We start from the raw sequence: 24,697 nt of genomic DNA, 5'->3' as shown, positions 1-24,697 counted from the left end.
GTGCATTATAATCCTTGTGGTTAATGCTAACTTTGGTTTGGCTTTATCAAAACATGTTGTGTAAGGTGTCAAACACTTTGGAATACTACCCCCACCAGTTTTGGTGGTGGGGGTAGCATTCCACCCTTCTAGAGGGAGAAGACATGTAGTTACTGTTAAACCTGGTTAAAGTTAAACAGAGCCCCAGCATCCCAAAATGGATGCTGCTGCCACAGACATGAATCTGCCCTCCTGCTACTGGACGAACCTCCTGCAGGAGAGGCCTGGACAATAGGTTTCCTGTCCAGGGAGGTGCTAGCACCTCCCCAGACAATCTTTAGTGTATTGGGGAAGGGAGGGCTGCATTCAGTGAATGCTTTCCAGACACTGCCTGAGGCACACATGGTGCTCCATGCATTTCCCAGTTCAAACTGGGGGCTGGGGCACTCAGCCCCAGCTCTGGTGCGAAACTGGACAAAGGGGTAGTGGCGTAACCACCCCCTCCCCAGGTCCACCCATAGGAGGGACCTTAGAGTTAGCCTTCGTGGGACAGCTCGAATCCAGCTCCTGGTTGTCGTTGACACCTCCTGGTCCTCGTGGCTGAAGAGCCAAGCTTCACCTTTTTACCTGAAATCACCCGACATCTGGTGGCATCTTCCGATCACCATCTTGGTCACTGGCTAGTGGCCCAGACTCTGTCTCCTCTGCTTTCAGGTTCTTCACCTCTCCGATCCACCCTTGGATCCACCCGGACACTTTTCCTCTGGTCGCCTGCAGCACTTCTTCGCAGCTCTCCATTGGAATCAACGACGAAACCCGACACCAAAAGGCACCTATGCGCCTGGCTTCCCTGGGTGAGGTAACACGAGTACTCCGGTGCTCCCATGGGTCTTGACTCTCGAAGTGTCCTAGTCTAAAAGGGTTCCATCATAGTTCACCTAGAAGTGCCCTTAAATTGTAAATTTGTAACTTGTTCGTTCTCCATAGAAAGTCAATGGTGACCCACGGCTGTGTGTAGACACTGTACGCGTCTCCCATGGGCCTCCTACATCCTAACCTTTGGTAGTTCTAGGCAGCCCCAGTGATTCCACAGGCCCTAGGCCTGCTTTCTAACTCTCATGTGGTTGTTATACCACTATTTTAGTATATGGTTTGTGAGGCCCCTAGGGCATAATGTATACTGTGCAACTTATTGTATGCTAATTAAGTTCCTTGTATTGTACTTTTACCTCTGATCTCATAAAGAGTGCAGAAGGGTTGTGTTTAGAATGAATTACATATATATTTGATATATACCTTGTGTGGTGTGCTTTCATTCGGTACTTAAGAGATTATAATTGTAAAACAACTCGCTTAACTTGTCTCCAAGTCTTAGCCTGAAGGCTGCTCTCCACAGCTACCACTAGGATAGCTTTCTATAAGGTTTACTTTATAACCTACCATCAATAAGGGTCGTTTGGGCTGGTGCAAGGTGCCCACTAGAATAGTGGACAGCATATGCCAGGCCAACTTCTCACACTGTGTTGTGCACGACTCGTGATTAAGACAACGTTGATGGGCTTTATCCGTGGACGCCAAGGAGCCGATAACGTACGGAAAATCGCGCATTTGGTGGGGAAGGCTCACCACTGGCAGATCCCGGCCTGTCTCCTCTCGTTGGACGCTGAGAAAGCGTTCGACCGGGTGGACTGGTCGTTCCTCCGGGCGGTCCTTTGCAAAGTGGGGCTTGGTCCAAAGATGGTCGCCAGGATCATGGCACCTTATGTTGCGCCAAAGGCTAGGATCCGCGTGAATGGGCTGTTAACGGACCCGATCAACATCGGTAGAGGGACTAGACAGGGCTGTCCTCTCTCGCCCTTGCTGTTTGCCTTGGCGATAGAGTCTCTGGCGGATATGATCCGTCGCAATCCGGGCATTCACGGCATTCCGATGGGTGGACAAATCCATAAAGTCGCGCTTTACGCAGATGGCCTCATCCTTACCCTTACGGAGCCCCGACAGTCTTTACCAGCGCTCCATGGAGCGCTCTGCACCTTCGAAGGCGCCTCCGGTCTGAAAATCAATCACAATAAGTCCTGGGTACTTAACCTTACGATCCCTCCATCTGATGTCCCCTCGCTAGAGCAGTTATGTCCATACTGATGGACCGCTCGCCACATTAGATACCTCGGCCTACTCCTGACCCCCTCACTAGAAGGCTGGTCGTCACTTAACTGGAAAGATTGTCGCAAATCGATCCTTGATGACCTGAGAAGATGGAAATCGCTTATCCCTTCATGGCTGGGAAGACTCAATGCAACCAAAATGTCTATCCTGCCCAAACTCCTTTACCTATTTCAGTGCCTGCCCACGCCTATCCCCTTGCCAAATATCCGAGCCTTGCAAAATGACTGCACCAACTTCATATGGGGGAATAAGAGACCCCGCTTCTCCCAAGCACTCCTTATGGCCCCGAGAGATCGCGGAGGGCTAGCATGCCCTAATCTAGCGGATTGTTATTGGGCCGCTCACCTGCGATTTGTGGTTGAGTGGGGCACCAGGAGGAGTGAGAAAGGGTGGCTCCATATGGACAGGGCGGTCACTAGCCATACTATCTGGGATTTGGCTTGTACTCATAAAGCGGGGCGGTCTCCGAGCGCGTATCTGGCGGTGCCCACAAAGACAGTACTGGACGTGTGGGATAGGATAGCGGTACGGAGGGGTCTCACGACTTTTCCCTCCCCACACACCCCTATTGAGGGCAACCCGTGGTTCCCACCGGCTTATCGCACCAGAGCCTTTGGTAAATGGACACAGGGTGACTGCAGAGTCCTTACGGATCTCTTTGATGGGGGTACCTTTAAATCTTTTGCCCATTGTAGGGAGGAGTTTCGGCTTCCACCTGAAGCTGAGTTGCAATATCTCCAGCTGCGCCATTGGGCCTTGACGGACGCGATATACCCTGGGGCCACCCGGGACTTTACTCCGTTCGAGCGCCTGGCCCGATCCTGCACTGACACGAAGGGCCTAATTTCCCAGATTTATCAGATATTGCAATCTGTATTGGAAGAAGGCGGAGGCCCCCCCCCTTGCCGCATGGTTTGGAAGACTCTGGCATGTCATCAGTATGGAACTGCTCTCCGCGAGACTACAGTCTCGCTCTACACGCTTTGAGAAAGTGTGGCAGCCCTTGGTGACCTATCTGTGCAAAACTGAACATGCAAGAAGCATGCCTCCTAGGCTGAGGGCGCTGTGTTTAGTAGATGATGCTGTGATCCCCTTTACCCCTCGTAGACCCATGAGGTGATGGCCCTAGAGACCGAACTGTGCTTACTGATGTGTGCCCCGACGACTGCTCCTCTCCGGGTCCTCTCGCTCCCCCTTTCCCGACTTTCTCTTTTCTGTCTTTCCCTCTATTCCCTCTTTGCACTATCCTTAATATTCCGTTGCCTTCCTCTAGGCTCCTGGTTGTTTGTTGGACCGCTATGGTCCGATAGTTGTTTTGGTTAGACCTCTGGTTGACGCCCGATCTTAAGGGCCCGACCCTATGCGTGGTGACATTTAGGCGTGGTGGACAGCACGCACTACTCTTTACAGCGGCCGGCCCGATTGGGATTTAGGCGGAACGCTATGTATGAGACTGACGTGATTACTGACCATGTACACACAGTATGTTATTGCAAATTTTTTCGTGACGCGGCCGGCCCCTTGAGGGTTGTAGGCTTATCGCTGTGTAACTGTCACCTTTTCTCCTGCGTACTCCCTTTTGGGGGTAGAATAAAAACAGACGTTGAGATAAAAAAGACAACGTTGATTGTGGAAACGCGTACAGTGTTTCTGCCATGAATAAAGTATTAAGCTAAGCTACATCTGTCTGGAGTGCGAATGATTTTCTCTGCTATCAGCACAGATATGGTGGATATGTGCAACGGGCTCTCACACCCGAACACGCGCAGGACCTCTGTGGACGGAAGTAATGCGAGACTGGAGAAATTATATAATATATAATGTAAACAATCATACAAATGTAAGAGGTAGCAACAAACAATATGCAGTCCTGGATTTTTTTTTTTTAACTTCGTTTTTATTGCATCACCATTATAAATGTACAGACAATATACTTAGCATTAACAACACATCATGTACAGTCTTAGTTAGTTCCAGTCGATCGCCGGCAGGGGGTTTCATCTCGAGCTCAGCGCGGGTGACCTCAACCCCGCCCATTTCTTGTGGCTCCTTACAGTGTCCGTCCGCTTCATCAAGCAAATAACCCTGGGACGCTTTTGTGGTTTTCTCCCCTCCCCCTCCCCAAATTTCGGTACCCCAATTCCCCTCCAAAGCAGCCTCCTACCCACCCACCCCCGTGGTCGCTCTGCGCTGGGTTAACAGTGTAAAAGCGTCTGGTGTGTTGCAGGAGGAAGTAAACTTTCGCTAAGGTGTGTTCTCCTGTGTAGTGTTAGGGTCTGCTCCAGCTAGTGCACTCTCGCCATCCTGCCCCTCATCGTCCACCTCCCGGAGTGCCTGCACCATCACCTCCCATGCCGTCGCCCTCTCCAGCGCCTTCTCATCATTCAACCTCCAGGCCAACTGGTATCGTAGGGTACTTTCACACGCGGCCCATCTCAGACATTCTCCATACCATCTTTTATACGTGGGCCCCACTCTGGACTTCCAGTTTCTCGTGATCTCCCGCTTGGCCAGGATGAGCCCCAAGTCTATAAATTTACTAGTCATCTTAGTCCTAGGTGTATGCGGGAACCAATGTAGGACGCCAACCGCTTTAGTGAACTGGATATCCCTGTCTGTCGCTGCGTTAAGGGCCCGCCCAACTTCCTGCCAATAATCTCCCAAGGAGGGGCAATCCCACAGCATATGGCACAAATCCGCCCCAGCTGTGTTACATCTGGGGCAAGCAGCGTCAGTCGCCCCAAAATACTGTTGGATTTTCCCAGGGGTGAGGTATGCCCTGTGAATCACATAAAAATGAATCAATTGGAACCTGGCGTTCCTCGAGCTCTTCCTTGCCCGTCTTAGCAACTGGCCCCAGGTCGTGTCTGGTATCTCCACTTGGAGGTCCAGCTCCCACTTGGCCTTCAGGGCTGCCAAGGGTTGCAAGGCCTCCTGCTGCATCCTGGAGTAGAGGCACGTGACAGCCTTAAAGGTTCCCGCCGCCATCATGGCGTACTGGCAGGCCATCGAGGTGCCAGGTTCCTGCAGCCCTTCCCCCCAGTGGGCTCGCATAGCGCCCGTGACTGCTGCGTGCAGCAAGTAGTCGCCCCTCGGAAGGTCAAATCGCTCCTGCAGGTCCCGAAACGGCAGCAACACCCCATCTTCGTAGAGGTCACCCAGCATTAGTATTCCCGCCTCCTCCCATCCCAGCAAGCGCGACCAGTCACCCCCATGTGGGAGGGCGGTGACCATCCCCAGCGGAATTTCGGGGGCATACATACGGCGGACACCCGCCCGCTTACGGGCCCGGTCCCAGGAAAGCTGGAACGTCTGCTCCTCGACCGTCAGATCTCCCACCCGGAGTTTCTGGTGCAGCGTAATATATGCCAGAACGTGTCGCGGGGTGCCTTCTACTCTCGCGTCCTCGGGGCCTCTATACACTCTCGCCACCTCCTGAGTAAAGGTCTGCAGCTGTGCAGCTAGGTAATACCCTTCAAAATCCGGCACTGCCATACCTCCTTCATCTTTAGGGCGCAACAGCGTGTCGAGCGCTATGCGCCTCCTACCCGTGCCCCACAAGAACGCTATGACCAATGACCTCAGGCGTTTGAAAACCGAGCTCGGTACCCACACCGGTAGCGTCCTGAAATAATACAAAAGCCTGGGCAGGGCTATCATTTTAAGCAGGGAAATTCTACCAGCTAGGGAGAGCGGCAGGGTTGCCCAGAAGTCCATGGACCCCCGCAGGGCGTTAATACAGCGAGTGATGTTACCATCCAGCAGGTCGGACGGGGCGTGGTAAACATAGACCCCCAAATAATGCAGACAGCGCGGCTCCCACCGGAGTTCCTGAGCAGTGAGTGGGCACGGTTCTCCCGGCCTCAGGGGGAACAGACAGGATTTAGGCCAGTTGACCCTCAGGCCCGACAACCTACCGAATCGTCCCAGTAGCTGTCGCGCCCCCTGAAGCTCGGGGCCCGCGTCGGCCAAAAACATCAGCAAGTCATCCGCGTACAGGGAGATGAAGTGCGGTCTCCCCCTAAATGACAAACCTGCGTAGTGGCGGCCCTGTCTGGCTTCCGCAGCGAAGGGTTCCATCGCCAACGCGAATAAGAGCGGGGATAGCGAACAGCCCTGTCTAGTGCCACGCCTAATCGGGTATTGGTTCGAGATCAGTGTGCCCACTCGGACCCTCGCTACCGCCTCGGTGTAGAGGACCTTGGTCCATTTTATATATCCGTCCCCCAGCCCGAAGCGACGCATCACCTCATATAAGTATCCCCATTCAAGGCTGTCAAATGCCTTCTCAATATCAATGGAAAGGACAAATGGGGAGACGGCGTCCGGCCAGTCCGCACCCATCAGTCTCGTGAGTCTACGAATGTTATGGGTGGTGTTGCGTGTCGGTATGAAACCGCACTGGTCACCGTGAACCAGGCCCGTCATATGTACCAGCAGTCTGTTGGCCAGAATTTTACTGAGGATCTTGTAGTCCGTCGTCAACATAGACAACGGACGATACGAGGACAGCGCCGCACTCTCTCTGCCCGGCTTCAAGAGCGGGATCATGAGGGCCTCGCACATGGAGCCCGGGAGTCGGCCCCTCTCCTGCGCCTCATTGTATACCTCGCGCAGCCGTGGTGCAAGGTACTCTAGGTATTTGCTATAAAATTCGATCGGCAGTCCGTCAAGGCCCGGGGTCTTATTTCTAGCCATCTGTTTTATAGCACAACCAATTTCTCCGAGAGAGATGGGCCGACCTAGTTCTTCTGCCTCCGAGTCCTCCACTCGCGGCAACTGTAATCCGTCCAAGAACTCCTCAAGCTCCTCTGTCCCTCCTGTTCCACCACTCTCATAGAGCCCTTCATAATAAGCACGAAACTTATTCAGGATCCCGGGTTGAGTGTGGCAGGGCTCCTCCCCTGGCTCCTGGATCCCCATGATCGGCACTCCCCCCCGGATTGGGTTAGCAAGCCACGCCAACATTGACCCCGCCTTATCACCTTCCGCATGCGCCCTTGTCATGTACGCCTTGTGGTCGAAGCTTCGCAGCCGCTCCAGCTCTACTGCCAGCCCCTCCCGCGCCCCGCTAAGCCCCTCCTGCAGTTCAGGGTGATTCGGGCGCCCCTTCTCTAGTTCCCTCAGCCGTGTCTCAGCCTTATCTAAGTCATCCAACAAAGTCTTCCGAGCCCCTGCCGTATGTCCAATACAGTGTCCCCGCACCACCACCTTGAACGCATCCCATTCAACCGCCCTCGTGGAGGCTGAGCCACTGTTCTCCTCAAAATACCTCTCAATACGCTCACTTAGGGCCTCCCTGAACAACAAATCGTCCAGGGTATCAGGTTGCAGGCGCCATGTTGGCACGCAGTTAACCGTCACCATCCACTCCAGAGATAACAACAAGGGGTTGTGGTCTGATATCGTCCTAGCCAAGTATTCCGCCCCTCCCACCGCTGGGAGCACACATGCCGAACAAAGAAACGCATCCAGCCGCACATGCAAATCATGCAGGTGTGAGTGAAAGGAATAGTCCCTAGCGGTGGGGTGCAACGCCCTCCATGCATCCGTGAGGGCCCAGCTCTCCTGCCATTCCAACCTACGCTTAGCGACCCTATGTACTGGGGACGCGCGCAGCGGGGGATGGGACCTATCTAGTAACACATCCTCAACCGAGTTGAAGTCCCCCCCCAAGAGGACCGGCCCTGCCAGGTAACCCGCCAATTTGCCCGAGATGGTAGACAAGAAGGCGGGCAGGTCTACATTAGGAGCATACACATTACAGAGAGATATCACCCTGCCTCTCAGCTTCCCCTCCACCGCCACATATCTGCCCTCAGGGTCCACCAATGACTTTGAGACCTGGAAGGGGACCCCCGCCCGTATCCATATCAGTGCCCCCCTTGCAAAAGCCGAAAATGTCGTGTAGAATAGCTGCCCCCTCCAGCGCCTTTGCAGGGCCGCCCCTTCCTGCTTATTAAGATGTGTCTCCTGCAGGAACGCTACATGAACCCCCCTACGCTTGAGGTACGCCTGGACTTTATGTCTGCGCGCCATGGACTGCATACCCCGCACATTCCAGGTCACACATTTCAAAGCCCCAGTGCTAGCCATCTCCCCCTACACAACCGGACCATACAGCAAAGAACAATGTCCGCACAAGTCCCGCGACCACGGGCCCACCCACCCACCCTCTCCAAACAGGAAGCTGAACCCCGCCAACAACAACTGCCCCCCGAGCAACCCCAACTGCTCGCAACTCCCACCCCCCCAGGACAGGCCCCCCCGCAACTGGAAGTACCCCCATCCAAACCAACACTCCCGACCACCCCTCAAGGAGAGGTGGTAATGCTCGCAGTCCCCACTGCGATGACCTTAGGGGCCAGTAGGGCGCGGCTCAATGCGATAGAACCTCAAAACAAATCAGCCCCACGCGCTCCACCCCGCAATCCCCTCATTACAACTCCCCAAAACCTCGATCAATAATGTTCCACTGCTGCGGGCCCAGTGCCCCGGTGTCCAACCAACGAGCTCACTCCACCAGTTCAGTTCAACACGCCTCCAATATCTCCTCCGAAGTCTGCGGCGTCACAATAGGGCCCCGGGCTCCACCAAATTCCGATTGTCCAGTCTCCGAGCCCGTGCCCGGGTCCTCCGATTCCGGACCGAGTCCTGGCGGTCCTAGATAAGTCCACTACCGCCTGTAGTGCCGCCTGCCTCTCCGCCTCCGTCTGTGACACCGATGGTTTCCCGGTTCTCTTGCGGTTCCTCCTGATCCGTTGGGACTGCCTTACTGGCTTCGCCACCTTGGCCTCCTCCTCCCTGGCCTTGGCACCGTCCGTTCCCGCTTTATAAGTGTCCCACCAGTCCCAAGCGTCCGCGGAAGTTGTGAAGAATAGTGTTTTCTCATCCACTACCACTCTTAGCTTGGCAGGGAACAGCAGGGAGTACTTGATGCCTTCCTGGCGGAGCTCCCGCTTGAGGGACAGGAAGTTTGCCCGGAGTCGCTGCGTCTCAAACGTATAGTCCGGGAACATGGTGACTCTATTGTTCTCCACTTGAAAGGGCCCTGCTTCTCTCGCCCTCTGTAAGAGCCAATCTCTGTCCCGATAATGGAGCAACTTGAACACCACCGGGCGAGGAGGAAGGCCCAAGGCTGGCGGGCGCGCTGGAACTCTATGTGCCCGTTCCAGGGAGAAGAAGGGGGACAGACCTTCCGGTGCCACCTCCGTCCGCAACCAGTTATCAAGGTATCCCACCATGTCGTCGCCTTCAATTTTCTCCGGCAGGCCCACTAGGCGTACGTTGTTGCGCCTGTTTCTGTTTTCGGCATCCTCGGCCCTCCTTTCCAGCACCTTCAGGCGGTCCATCACGTCTACCATCTGGGCCTTCAACGTTTCATGGCCCGGGGCTAATTCCTTAACCGTGATCTCCACGGTTTTCACCCTGTCTTTAAGTTTGTCGTGGTCGGCCTTCAGGAGGCCCAAGCCCGTCGCCACCTGAGCGATATCTTGCTGCAGGGCGTCCTTAGTGGTGGCGATGGCCTCCAGGATACGATCCTGCATCCGCTGCAATGCCGCTTGGTCTCGCTCCGCTCCCTCCGCAGCCTCCGTGTCGGTCGCGCCATCTCCCTTCCCCTTTGGTTTCCCCATCTGGGCCGGTTTGGGCGGCGGTCTCCGAGTATATTCCTGGTCACCCTCCGAGTGCCGTCGGGTTTCGTTCTTCGGCAGGGTTCCCGGGCCCAGTTTTGTCACCAAGTATTAGGAAACACTGAGCGATCGCGGCCCGGCCTGCGCCAGACGTGCCAGGGGCCCGGGGCTCTCGTCACTGGGCCACTGCCGCACTGCCGTCGCCCTCACTAGGGGGGCGGTCCTCAGCCACCGCCCAAGAGTGCTCCCAAAGTCCACTCGGCACCCGGGGAGAGGCGCGATATGGCTGCCAACACCCTTGATTCGTCAGTAAGTAGTCCTCAGTGGGTCTCCGGGAAGATGTCTCCGTCGTGTCTGCTCTCATGCCCTCGCCGCCATTTTGGGGTCCGCAACTTCTCACCTGGGTTCAACTTTCAAAGTCGAAAAACTGCTGTGGGATGGCTCGGTGTCGTCCTCCGTGGGCCTCGGACCCTCCGCAGTAACGTCCAGTACCGGATGGTATCGGTTACCTCGGGGTCCGATCAGATTTTCAGGATATTTTTCGGGATCGGGCACGGAGCTCCGAGCTCACGCTGCCTACCTCCTCGGCATCCAAGCCACGCTATGCAGTCCTGGATGCTGTTGTAGGGAAAGTAAAGGGCATTTTACTCTGCTAGGTGGCAGAATATTGGATCGGATCCTACACAACAAAAGAAAGTGTCCTACGTAGTTGTGTGCGTTTGACTTGTATGGCCTCAATCTTGCTTAAAACACTGCATGTGAGGCTTATTACACATCTTCTGAAATGGAATATCTTAAGCTTACTCATCAAATACGCTTCTCAATCCAAGAAAACAATCTCCTAATGCACCTTTATTCACGGCAGCGATTCCATTTCAAACAGACAAGGAAATACCATTACAATCACAAAGTTGGCACACTACAGTATGTGTTTAAAGAATGGGCCTGTGGCCCAATGAAGACAGTGGTCGGGGCAGTGTCAAGATTGCTAATGCAGTCCTTTGTTTTGGTACTACATAGAATGAATGAAATGAAATGAATGAATGAAATGAATGAAATGTAAATGATTTTTATAAAGCGCACATAGCTGTCCAAGCGCTGAGGCGAACGTGCAGCTTACAATACAGGCCTTACTTCACATGATGTTGCTTTACCTCTGCAGTTTCTTCCTGGGCTTGTGAGTCCCAGATCTATGAAGCCTGCTTTGCACTCGCAGGTGTATGAGCCGTCTGTGTTTATGCAAAGGGCATCTGGCGAGCAGTCGTTCTCCAATGGTGACGCACATTCATCAAGATCTAAAACACACAGATCAAAAATGTCAACATAGAGAAAGCCCGCGCTGCTCACATCTCAAAGATGCTATTTGCAATAGAGTCGTTTTTCAAACATTAGCATTTTTCTAAGTGGGCATCACTACAAACTTCCACAACCCCAGACAGGATACTGACAACTACTTGCCACCCAAGCATTTTAGACTTCACCACTACTTTGTATATGGTGTGCATCCCATCCTGTAGTGCCATATATTTAGGACCACTCACCTCAACTGATTTGCTCAATTCCTCAGAGACTGCACCTTGAACGATGGGATAGATCCTCTTTCAATTAGACCAGTCATATCGAAAGTCCCTGATGTCAACTCCTTGCGCCCCTCAACTCTCAAACATTTTGAACCCTCACTATCCTCCTCACCCACCTTGTTTGATAAAAATCGTTAAAATAAAACAAAAAAATGAAACGTTATGGCGGACACCGATCTCTCCCTGAACTGACTGATTGGAGTGTGAAGTAAACACAGAAACTCCTCCAAAACTCTGGCGTTTACCCCGCCCCCTCCAAAGTCACTTCCTGATTCCTGGTGTATCAATGATCTACCTTGAATATTGCAAGAGCCTTTCTTCCCCATAGAACATTGTTGGGTGCCTCATCTTCAGCCTAATTAATGTCAGTGAGGTATAGATTATCAAGGTACATATATTTTTTATTTAAGTATAGCAAACCTATATTTGCTGGCCTTCGCATCTAATGTTTAGCCAATAATCTTGCAGGATATTTCAAACTCGATATTATAGCAGTAAACTTTTATTTCAGAGCGTTTAATTATATCCAGACTTTGTAAATTAGTTATGATTTTAGCTCTGCAAATTGACTTTTGTGCATTCAAACTGAATTTAGAAGCAGAAAATGCTTTGAGGTTTAATACCCTCAATTCAATTTCGAGCCAGAAAGTTTGTAAATGAGTTAATAATTTTCCCCATTTTGAGTATGGTAAGCCTAGGAAGTACTAAGAGCTGTAAAAACATATATTTAAATAATGCCAAAACTACTTACCACACAAAGCTGCTATCACCACCACCCTATCATGTATGCCCACACACTACTTACTGTAAAGTCTGTGCCAGATTACAAACAATGCCTTTGGAGAATAGAAAAACCAGGAAGTGGTGAGGAGAAATAGGGGCGTTTCAGACCTGGGCACACCTGAGCTATAAGAGAAGGGTCAGGCTAGTTCAAATGAAAGGTGAAACGAGGTAGTGTCCCAGGGTGACGCTAGCAGAGACCGCCAGTTTACCCCTTAAAGCAGCTGTAATTTGTGGGGAACTCATAGGCCAGTACTTGGGTGAAGCACCGATAATAAGGCATGGTTGGAGAGACTGGGTTACAGCCGCTCACTGCCCCCACTCCTCTAGTAGTGTTATGGCTTAAAGAACAAGTTACTTAACTTTGACTACTCTCTTTCTTGTGAATATTCCATCTAACTTCAGATTCCTCACTTTGTGAATATTACCCAGGCGTCAGACTGAATACGACAACTTAAAAGTAGCACTCCTCTACCCAGGTAGGTGGGGTCATCCGGCTCCGTGCCAATGTTGTTCTGCTCCAGAAGTGGCAAGCGAAGCCGCATATTTGTGCCACTCATGCACACTGACTTCAGTTGCTTTCATAGTCTTTTTCACAACCTCAGATGCATAGCCTATTGGTACATTTGCATGACAAGTCTGCAGATATCCAAAATGGAACCTTTTCAGCTGCAAAAGACTCCAGTTCACAGAATGATGTTTGGGCATTTCATCAGGTGAATTATAACCAGAAGAATGTCCTGGTGATTCAGCTACTTTACAGTGACAATGAGCCACCTGGCACAGAACCCAAAACCCCATCCACCTTGCTTGCTACAGTGCCACATGGCGGTGGTGTTGTCTGTGAGCACCTTTGCCAGTCTCCCTTAAATGGTGGACAAGAAGACCTTAAACTCTGGGTGAGGTAAGGGAGAGAGGTCTGCCGCTGACTCAATCGAAGTCTAGCAGACACCACTGCCGATATTTTGCAGTCTCCTCTGAAATCTGGATACAGTCCAACAGGACATGTTCTCCTGTAGAGCCTGCATATGCCAGCTGGTATGATTGACTAGCAGTAAACGGGAAGCCATCCTCACTGGGATCCAGGATATAGGCTGCAACATGGGATTAGGGGCCAAATATCCTGGGATGTTTGCTCCTGGGGGAACTGCAGCATATGCAGGATGGCTCCGATAAACAGGAGCATCTGAAAAGAAGTCAGATGTGATTTTGTCAATTTGATAGTGAACCACGATATTAGGAGGTTCACCGTTATCTGGGGGTGGTCTAGGACTATCTGGTTCGAGAAAGCCTTCAACAACCAGTCATCAAGGTAGGGGAAGGCTGGAACAACTGACCCCTGAAGGTGTGCTGCAACCACTGCCATCGCGAACATCTGAGGGGTATGTAATGGTGAGCTCAAAAGGGAGCACCATGGAGGCGTGGCTAAGATGGCGGCGGTGTAGGACGCATTTCTCGGTCCCTCCGGCGCCGCCAGAATATAAGATTTAATTATCACCCTGTCGGTGCCCATCGGCATTGGCAAAGTTGATTTGGCATCCCTGGTGGCTGGCGGGCAGAGGCTGGTGCACTCCTTTTGCTGTTTGGAGCCCTTGGAGCGGAGCAGCGCGACGCGGCCTTCGACAGGTGCGTGTCGGAGTGGAGCTGACCCCCTGCAGCGGTTGGGGCCAGCGGGGTGAAGGTGGGCTGTCTGCAGCTGCTCTGACGCTGCTCACACGGCTGGAGAAAGACAGAGACACAGAGTGAGTCCCGAGCGGGTAGCTGGGGGCGCAGCTGCTGGCCCTGCCAAGAGAGCTCGCTGAGCCCGGAGAGTGCGTAGCGGACTTCGAGAGGATATCCCCAGGGTTCGGGGACTGAGAAGAAGAGCCCGGCCGCCGTGGAACGAGAGAGACGGCTCGGCCTCGGTGTTCTCTGTGCCTGAGCTACGTCCCAAGGCGGAGACCTGCCATGCCGGGGCCGCGGTGGTGAGATCGCCGCTTGGCGGGTGAGTGCTCCCTCGTGGCACCGCGGCGCTAAGAACCACAAGGCAGGTGAGAGCGGCGGGGGTGACCCCACAAGGTGCTTCGGGCCTCGGTCCGCACGTCGGCGGACTGTGCTGGCCTGGGGGGGTCGTGGAGGACCAGGGTAGTGAGGTATAACTGTTGCTCTATTCAGCCCTGAGTGGAGGCGGCCAAGGCCTGCTGCATTCCACGCATCCCGAAGCACTTTGGCCCTGTTCCTTGCGGTCCCCCTGGTCCTACGAGACCCTCATTTCGGTGAGGGATCCCTGCCTGATTACCGAGGGGGCCGTTGCTTAACCCCCTTTTTTATACACGCCTGGGGGGCATCCCTGCGACACAGCAGCCTTAGCTCGGGGCCCTGAACTTTACTCTGATTGGGACAGTGCTCTCCCTGGCACGCGAATCCGGCTGAGGCTGGGTTGCTCTATCTGGCCTTCTTACCTACGCATTGATCCCCGGCGGCAGTGCGGCTAGGCCGCAAGGGCCTTTGAGTGGAGGAGGCCCCGCCGGAAGGCCGTGAAGCGGCGAATGATGAGGGGGCGAGGGAGTGATACTCGACACGTGCATTGGCCCAGAGGGACAGTGCGGATCGGTGCCTGAGCCTGAGGCCACACGAGTAGAATAGCCCTACCACCATCGCCGGAGAGACTCGTCAAGCGCGACAAAATGGCGTCGACCAGACCTAAGAATGACAAGCCAGCAAAGCCGGAGGTGTGTTGTTTGTGTCGTATGCTTTTAAAAATTGTTATTCTTCACTTGCACTGTTTTTAAAAACTTCACTCACTTGCACGCAAAGCGCTCGATTCTAGCGCCTAGCAGGCTCGCCTAAACTCCCCCTGATACAGCCGATTGAGCGCTGAGACAGGGAAACTCCCCGCCAACCGCCATTGACGCTCAAAGTGTAGACACGCCCACTTCGAGGCCATGCCCCCTTGCAGTACTTAAACGCTGCTTACTAGCGCTGCCACACTCTTGTTGACCTCTGAGGCGGAAGCCGGAGGTGTGTTGTTTGTGTCGTATGCTTTTAAAAATTGTTATTCTTCACTTGCACTGCTTTTAAAAACTTCACTCACCTGCACGCAAAGCGCTCGATTCTAGCGCCTAGCAGGCTCGCCTAAACTCCCCCTGATACAGCCGATTGAGCGCTGAGACAGGGAAACTCCCCGCCAACCGCCATTGACGCTCGAAGGGTAGACACGCCCACTTCGAGGCCACGCCCCCTTGCAGTATTTAAACGCTGCTTACTAGCGCTGCCACACTCTTGTTGACCTCTGAGGCGGAAGCCGGAGGTGTGTTGTTTGTGTCGTATGCTTTTAAAAATTGTTATTCTTCACTTGCACTGTTTTTAAAAACTTCACTCACCTGCACGCAAAGCGCTCGATTCTAGCGCCTAGCAGGCTCGCCTAAACTCCCCCTGATACAGCCGATTGAGCGCTGAGACAGGGAAACTCCCCGCCAACCGCCATTGACGCTCGAAGGGTAGACACGCCCACTTCGAGGCCACGCCCCCTTGCAGTACTTAAACGCTGCTTACTAGCGCTGCCACACTCTTGTTGACCTCTGAGGCGGAAGCCGGAGGTGTGTTGTTTGTGTCGTATGCTTTTAAAAATTGTTATTCTTCTCTTGCACTGTTTTTAAAAACTTCACTCACCTGCACGCAAAGCGCTCGATTCTAGCGCCTAGCAGGCTCGCCTAAACTCCCCCTGATACAGCCGATTGAGCGCTGAGACAGGGAAACTCCCCGCCAACCGCCATTGACGCTCGAAGGGTAGACACGCCCACTTCGAGGCCACGCCCCCTTGCAGTACTTAAACGCTGCTTACTAGCGCTGCCACACTCTTGTTGACCTCTGAGGCGGAAGCCGGAGGTGTGTTGTTTGTGTCGTATGCTTTTAAAAATTGTTATTCTTCACTTGCACTGTTTTTAAAAACTTCACTCACCTGCACGCAAAGCGCTCGATTCTAGCGCCTAGCAGGCTCGCCTAAACTCCCCCTGATACAGCCGATTGAGCGCTGAGACAGGGAAACTCCCCGCCAACCGCCATTGACGCTCGAAGGGTAGACACGCCCACTTTGAGGCCACGCCCCCTTCCCTCCACCTCAAATGTGCCGGCCATACCAGCGCAGCGGGAGCGCCGTTTGCGCGCCAAAGGCAAGCCCGTCTGCGCCCGTCCGCGCACGACCGGGCCTAGGGCCAGTCTCTATGCCGGACCCTACCGCCACAAGGATAAGCTACTCTCGTCGAGATCTTCTCAGCCTCAGACCTACTAGAAACAGCACCTGCCATGTAATGTACGACCCCAATGTACCTTTCACTAGATGTAATATCTGTAAACCAGGAAACCTACTCCTTCCCAGTCGGGCTGCCCCACTCCCAGGCCTCAAAATAGCGACACTCAACTGTAGATCGCTCCCCAAGCACGCCCTACTCATCAACCATCTGATCGTCGATCTCGATCTGGACATACTCTTCCTAACCGAAACTTGGATCACTGGACATTCTAACTCCGACATAGTCTTGGCCTTACCCCCGGGCTTTCTGATCATGTCCCAACCCCGCCCTCTTGGTCGAGGAGGGGGATTAGCCATCATTTATCGTGACTACTTCACCTGTCGATCCAGCGATATTCAGAGCCAGGAGTCGGAGAGCTGCCACTTTACGCTACTGCTTTCCCCGACCAACTCCCTGTCAGGCCTCCTGGTTTATCGGCCCCCAGGGCATTTCGGCCCCTTCTCTGCCGCTTTCCTGGAAACCGTTTCATCCCTGGCCCATTTAACATCTAACTTCCTGATAACAGGAGACCTCAACATACATTTTGATGATCCACTAGATACAGGGGCTTCTGATTTAATCTGTGACCTGGGAGCCCTTGGCCTCTCCCTTGTTAACTCAGGAGCCACGCACTCGAAAGGACACCTGCTCGACCCTGTGTTCTCGAACATTCCTTCCCTTCAGTTCACTAATTCCCTCCCCCTCCCGTGGACGGATAATTTCCTTGTCTTGGCCCACCTTCCTGGGTCTTTCAAGAAACCCCAAAAACCCACTACTTACACCAAGGACAGAGCCTGGGCCAGTCTCTCGGTGGAAAACTGGGCCATTGCTCTGGACGCTACTACCCCCAGTCTCACAGCTGACCCCTCCATTGCTGATACTCAGTTCAGAGACTGGATCTCCTCCTCCCTTGACAGCATCATCCCTATCAAAAATCGGGAGAACAAAAATAGGACTAAGGACCATGCTCCATAGTATAACTCCGAACTCAGAGCGCTCCGTAAAGAGTGTAAAAAGGCCGAGAGATTGTGGAGAAAAGACTGGCTCCATAGTAACAAAGACATGTACCATAGCGCGGTAAGACGCTACAAAGCAGCCTTAAAGCTAGCCAAAGCTGCATTCTATGACAACAGAATAAAAACCGCGACAAACTCCTCAAATGAATCATACCTGATAGTCAAAGAACTACTAAACATCCCAATAGCACCTTCCCCTCACTCCCCCCCTCCAGACAGAAGCAAGGATCTGGCCAACTACTTCGACTCTAAAATCCTGCGGATACTTGACTCCCTCCCAACCATCAATCCACCTACCCCCACGGACATAGTGGCCTGCAACAACAGCCCACAGCTGGACACTTTTAGAGCAGTCTCCCTCACCGAGGTAACCTCCACGCTGGATAAAATGAAAAGCGGTTCTCCCCTTGACCCAGCCCCGGTTAGATTCCTAAAAACTGTGTCCCCCAACATAGCCCCCACCATCACGGACCTTATCAACACATCTCTCTCCCAAGGAACGGTGCCCCCCCAACTGGAAGAACGCAGTCGTTAAGGCCCTGTTGAAAAAGCCCCATCTCAACCCGGACGACATGGCTAATTACAGACCTATCTCGCTGCTCCCATGTATCAGCAAGATGGCGGAAAAGCTAGTGAACTCGCAACTGTCTCAATTTCTTGAGACAAACAATCTGTTGCGTCAATCCCAAACAGGATTCCGTCCCGGCCATGGCACGGACACTGCCCTCCTCTCCGTCATCGAGGAGGCACGGTGTATCCTGGACTCAGGAGGATCAGTGGCAGTGATCCTCCTGGACCTCAGTGCCGCCTTTGATACGGTGGACCACCGTGTCCTTTTACATCGCTTGGCCAAGGCAGGAATTGTGGGAACGGCGCGAGCATGGATCGAATCCTTTCTATCCAATCGCTCCTTTCAGGTGTGGGACGGCAACTCACGCTCTGAACCACTATCACTCAAGAACAGAGTTCCCCAGGGGTCATCGCTCAGCCCCACCCTGTTTAATGTATACATGGCCCCCCTGAAAGATGTAGTGGCCCCCTACGGGATAAAAATAATAAACTATGCAGACGACACTCAACTAGTCGTCTCCTTGTCTCACCTGGATAACCACCCAGACAGCCTGCTGAACTGTCTCCAGGACATCCACACCTGGATGTGTGATTCCGCCCTGAAGCTGAATGGTGCAAAAACTGAGATCATGCTCCTGGGAAACAAATGGATGTCCATCCCACCATCAGTTTGGCCGGACGCCTTTGGTGAAATTCCCTCACCAAAAAAAGAGATCAAAACACTAGGAGTATGGTTGGAACCTGACCTCACAATGAAGACTCAGGCTGCCAAAACAGCAGGCACCTGCTTTGGTCTCCTGCGATCCGTTCGCAAGATTCTCCCTCTTCTCCCCCCTCTATCCAGAAAATTACTGGTCCAGGGACTTATCTTAGCCCGGCTCGACTACAGCAACGCCATATATCTTGGGGCACCAGAATCCACCCTGGCCAAACTCCAACGCACCCAAAATGCGGCGGCCAGGCTCATTATGAACCTCCCACCCAGAGCTTCAACCAAGCCTGCCCTCAAAGCCCTACACTGGCTCCCTGTCCGCCAGAGAGTAGAGTTTAAAGCCCTGTGCACCACCCATAAGCTCATCAATGGTGTTGGTCCAGCCGCTCTGAGAGACATGGTTACTCCATATAAAGCCCTCAGACCCCTTCGTTCCGACGCCGAACATCTTGCCACTGTACCAAAATTCAGGAAGGCTCGCACCGGTGGTCGTCGCTTTTCGGTCAGAGCTTCCACAGGATGGAACTCACTCCCACGCAGTCTACGTCTGGAACCCTCTCACGCCTTATTCCGAAAAAAACTCAAAACCCTCCTGTTTCCCAAATAGCTCATATCCTCTCCCCCCTCCCCTGGTCTTCACAGATTTACAGCGCGGAGATGCCTACGGGTCACCAGGCGCTTTAGAAATCGCAAAATAAATAAATAAATAAATAATAAGCCAGCAAAGGATACTGTGCAAAAAACTCCCACGCAACCGCCCCCACCGGGAACTGCCAAACCTCCGCGCCAGACGGATTGCGATGCCCCAGCGACGAAGGCATTCATGCTAGAGCTGTTCACAGCTATTAAGGAGGATATCACGGAACTGCATTCCCACCTTGCGTCGGACATGAGAGAGCTGAGGAGAGACATGGATGGGGTGGGAGAAAGGGTTGCAACCCTGGAGGAGCACGATCTGGGGACCGCGGAGGACATACACAGGTTACAGCAGGATGTGATCCGCCTTACAGAACAGAACCTTGTCCTTCAGGCCCACGCCGAGGACTTGGAGAACAAGTCCTGATGGAACAATATATGTATCAGAGCGGTACCGTGGAAGGGGGAAGGAACGGACCTACGTGAGTATGTGGAAGCGCTCTTTAAGCATGTACTGCAGGTGGAGGAACCCATGGAGATCAAGATGGACCTGGTGCACAGAGTGGGCCTGCCTCGGGGTCCCAAGGCCCCCCCCAGACATTCTCGTGTGCATTCACGACTTCCAACTCAAGGAAAGAATACTACGGCAAGCGCGAGACGGCTCCCCCCTCCAGTTTAGAAATCATAGCCCGGTGTTATTTCAAGACCTAGAAGCCTCCACCCTAACTAAGCGGAGAAGCTTCAAGCCTGTCACAACGCATTTAAAGGAACAGGGGATTCCCTATTCTTGGGGGAACCCGTTCCGCCTAATCTTCAAATGGAACTCCAAGCTGATACAGGTTCGGTCTCTGGAGGAGGCTCTTTCCATAGTGAGCCTGGATGGCTCGACCACCCCACCTGAGGGCAGCGGCCCATCTCAGCGACGCCGCAGACGTTCCGCAGAGTGGTGGCTGGTTGGTAAACAAGCAACGGCGTCCGGCCTTGACCGGTCCATAAGCCTGAAAGAGCGGGGGAACGCCGTGGCCTCGGTGGCATTGGTGACGGAGGCTCCTGGGGTCACTTGAATCTTCACATCGTTACCTGGCCTACACAAAGGGTTCTGTTTTGCTGGGTGCCGGAGGGGACCGGGTGAGGATCACCTGTATCACCTATCAGTGTTCCCCTTTCTTTCTTCACCAATCACCTTCGGATGATGGACAATATGTATGTTCTGAAATGTTTGTTTATCTGTGTTTTCCTTTTTCGGGGTTCTGTTGGGATGGGGATGGGATATGGGGGGGTGAGATGGGCGGGTTCGAGGTCCGGGGGGTCCCTTGGTGCGATTCGGGGGACCTTTCTTTGCTATAGCTCCATTCTGACAAGCAGGGTGCGTGGGTTGAGATGCTTCCCACCGGGCAGGCAGATTCATATACGAAGGTTTTGGCTGGCGGGCGACACAGTGTTTGGGGGACTCCGGTTCCCCGTATGAGGTCCTATGCCCTCGACTGAATTGAAGGTCCTCACGCTGAATGTGAGAGGACTTAACAATCCGGTGAAACAGAAGGCAATACTCTCCCTTCTGGAGGCCTCCAAGGCGGACATATGTCTGCTGCAAGAGACCCACCTTTTGCAGAAAGACTGCTCCAGGATGTGGTCTCGATGCTTCCCACACCAATACTACTCCTCATCTTCTACCAAGACGGCCGGGGTGGCAATACTGGTAGCCCAGCGGTTCAGGGGGAAAGTGCTGAAGAAGGGGGCTGGGATAAAGGGGCGGCTGCAATCCTACAGATTCTCCTGGGGGGGGTCCATCTTTTCGGTGTGCTCTATCTATGCTCCAAATGAAGGCCAAGAGAAGTTTTTACATACAGCCCTCACGGAGGTAGCCGCTTTGCCTGATCGCCACGTCCTGGTGGGTGGGGATCTGAATTTGGTGATGGACACTTTGCAAGATAGGTCAGGGCAGCGCTCCTCACAGGCGGGTACCCTCTCTGTGGAAGGCTTAACTAGACTGGGAGACATGGGGATGGTGGACCTGTGGCGTAGCTTTCACCCAGGTGAGAGGGATACACATATTACTCGCACGCACACAAAACCTTCGCGCGCCTTGACCACTTCTTAGTTTCTTCCCCTATGCGCGCACCTGCTGCAGAAGTTGAAATTGCTGCTGCGTCCCTGTCCGATCAGTCCCCTGTGGTGGCGGTGTTTGCCCTCCCCCCACTGGCCCACAGACAGCGTTCCTGGAAATTGCGCGACACACTCCTACACCGGGCTGAGGTGGTTAAAAAGCTTCAGGGGACTATTAAAGATTTCTTAGCGCACAATAACACCACAGACACCTCTTTAGCCACCCGCCGGGTGGGCACTTAAGGCAGTCCTTCATGGTGAGCTGATCGCGATTTCGACGGCTGAGAATATGGAGCGCGCGCGCAAACGAATGGAACTGTCATGGAAAACACGTGAACTTGAGCACATGCACCAACGCACGGGGCGCCTAGAATATGGAGACAGTTACGGCAGACCCGGCAGCAACTGGAGGCGCTCGACCAGGACCGAGCGGAATATGCGGCGTTGCGGGTACGACACCTTTATTACATGGGGGGATCGGCACGGGAGGTTGCTGGGACGTGCGCTGAGAGAGGTGCAGCAGCGATACGCGGTTCAGGAGATTGCCACGCAGGACGGGAGGGTGGTCACCGAAGACGCAGACATTGCAGCGGCCTTTAGCGACTTTTACACTTCCCTGTACACGGGATCCTCCTTGGACCTGGCAGAGGGCGAGAGATTCCTCCCCTCCCTGACCTCCGAGCAGGCGGAGTCACTAGACCGGCCTATCCGACCGGAAGAGGTCGTTGCGGCTATATCACGCCTCAAACTCGCAAAGGTCCCTGGCCCGGATGGCTTCTCCGCCGTTTTTTACAAGACGTTCTGCGTGCAGGTAGGGCCACTTTTGACCGCTCTTTTTAATTCCTTTGCTGAGCCGGGAGCAATCCCAAGGGATCTGCTGGACGCGACTATCTCCGTCATCCCCAAGCCCGGAAAGGACCGCACACACTTTGAGACCTACCGCCCTATCTCTTCACTCAATGTAGATCTCAAACTCTACACTAGTATCCTAGCGACGCGCCTCGCGTCCCTCATGCCCGACCTGATTGACCCTGATCAGGCAGGTTTCATCCCTGGGCACCAAACAGTAGACAACACAAAGAGGGCGCTGCATCTCCTGGAGAAGGCCACGAGGACGACAGGAGAGTATATGTTGTTAGCGATCGACGCCGAGAAGGCGTTCGACCGGGTACATTGGCCTTCGCTCGAGCGGGTGCTGCTGAAGGTGGGTTTGGGAGAAAGGTTCTGCACATGGGCCCTCAACTGCTACTCTTATCCCACGGCGACGGTCAGGGTCAATGGCCATTCCTCGCTTTCCCATCGAGCGCGGCACAAGGCAGGGGTGCCCGCTGTCTCGCTTACTCTTTGCCTTATATATGGAACCGCTGGCACAAAGGCTGGGACTTAACCCGGAGGTGCATGGCATTAAAATCGGAGCCTATACGCACATCATCAGCCTTTATGCCGACGATGTCCTCTAGTCTCTTCCCCGGCTGCCTCCCTGCCTGCCTGCATGGAAAGTCTTGACGCCTTTTCTAGGGTGTCAGGCTTTAAGGTTAATATGGCCAAGTCAGAGGCCTTTGATCTCTCCCTAGAGGCGCACACCCGCTCCCATCTTCAGAATACTTTTCCATTCCGTTGGACGCAAACTGCTGTCCCTTACCTGGGAATCCACCTCGCCACCACACTGCAGGACACGGTCCGGGTCAACTATGCACGCTTGAGTCTTCTGATCCGCAAGGAGCTCAGTCGGTGGAAACAATTGCCACTGTCCTGGCTGGGTAAGGTGGCAGCCGTCAAAATGACGATCCTACCACAGATTCTTTATCTATTCCGAGTCATCCCCCTCCGCCCGCCAGATGGCTGGCTCCGCCAGACACAAACCGAATTGGCACAATTCATTTGGAGTGGCAGGAAGCCTAGAATGAAAATTAGAGTGGCAATGCTGCCGCCTGAGAAGGGGGTGTGGGTCTGCCGGATCTACTGCTGTATTATCAGGCAATCCAACTTAGAACTTTAGTCGAATGGAGCAGATGGGAGTCAGAGAAACACTGGCTCTTCCAGCACCAGGCCATAGCAGGCCGGCTGCTCCGAGAAGTACCCTTTCTCCGTAGACAGCATAGACCTCCCAACCTCTACACCTCTTACATCACAAGGATACCTCTGGAGGTATGGGACAGCACCAATCTGACGCACGAACTGACCACCTTCCCTTCCCCGCTTACACCTCTAATTGAAAACCCGGGGGAGGGTGCAAAATACGTGGAATTGTGGCAACCATTTCTGTCTCTTTTAGCCACGGAATTCAAGGAGGTCACATGTCCTAGGTACTTGCGTATCCTGCGTCTGTCCCAGACAGAGGGCTGTTGAGTTCAGAAGAGGATTACCCCGTGTGGGGGGAAGGATCGGACTAGGACCTGGGGTGGGGGGGAGGGGTGGGGAGGAGGAGGGGAGGGCAGATGGGAGGGGGTGTGGGGATTGGGGCATGGATGGGGTGGGGTGGGTCTTCTTTTTCTTCATTTGCCTGCTTTATCAGCCTTCACTCACTGGGGTCTGGCCACACGGCCACATTGCTCCCTTTGTCACAACGAGAATTTACGATGCGGCCGGCCCCTCGGGGTTGTAGGCGGCATGCTGTGTTTAACGCTTGGTTTTTAACCACAGTCTCTGGTGTGTATGTACAGTACTGCTTTGCTGAGCCAGCCCATTGGGTTGTAGGAGCTTGGGGTTCGGTCTTTTGTGCTCAAATGTTACCAATAAACAGATTTAATACTAAAAAAGGGAGCACCATAAACTGAAAGTGCTTTTGGGCCACTGTGAACTGCAGATAATGCCAGTGAACATGCAGGACGGGGATATGAAAATAAGGAAGTCCAATGCTACCATCATGCATCCAGGGCAGACCGAATCTGGGCTAGCATGAGCATCTTGAATGTTTCCTTAAGCAGGAAGACTTTGAGGAGGTGAAGATCTCATAAATGAATAGGCTTCTGTCCCTCTGTGGCACAGGGACATAGGGTCAGTAACACCTAGTTCCTACTTCCAAGGCCAGAAACCTCTCTATGGCCCCTTTTGACCAAATGGACCCTCACTTCCTGCTGTAAAATGGATATGTTGTCCTACCCTGATGGCTGTGGAAGGTGTGGTGGAGTAGAAAGAAATGTGAAAGCATTGCTCCAGTTGATAATTTAAAGGGACCCATTTCTCTGAAGTGATGGCTTGGTACCTGTGAAGGAAATGTCACATCCTGCCTCCGACAGGGGACTGTGTG

The 24,697-nt window shown here is 53.4% G+C and overlaps 1 protein-coding gene across 1 annotated transcript in view; it reads right to left on the bottom strand.

Annotated features, from left to right (window-relative positions):
- LOC147698856 (uromodulin-like 1) overlaps nucleotides 1–24,697 on the bottom strand; it is a 569,037-nt gene that overhangs the window by 236,085 nt on the left and 308,255 nt on the right. The window contains exon 11 of the mRNA XM_086935447.1: nucleotides 10,931–11,071. Within this exon, the coding sequence (XP_086791573.1) occupies nucleotides 10,931–11,071 (141 nt within the window). The remainder of the gene's footprint in view (nucleotides 1–10,930; nucleotides 11,072–24,697) is intronic.

The sequence above is a fragment of the Lissotriton vulgaris genome, chromosome 8, assembly GCF_964263255.1.
Source record: "Lissotriton vulgaris chromosome 8, aLisVul1.2, whole genome shotgun sequence".
NCBI lineage: Eukaryota > Metazoa > Chordata > Amphibia > Caudata > Salamandridae > Lissotriton > Lissotriton vulgaris.
This window is presented reverse-complemented; position numbering and strand designations above follow the sequence as displayed.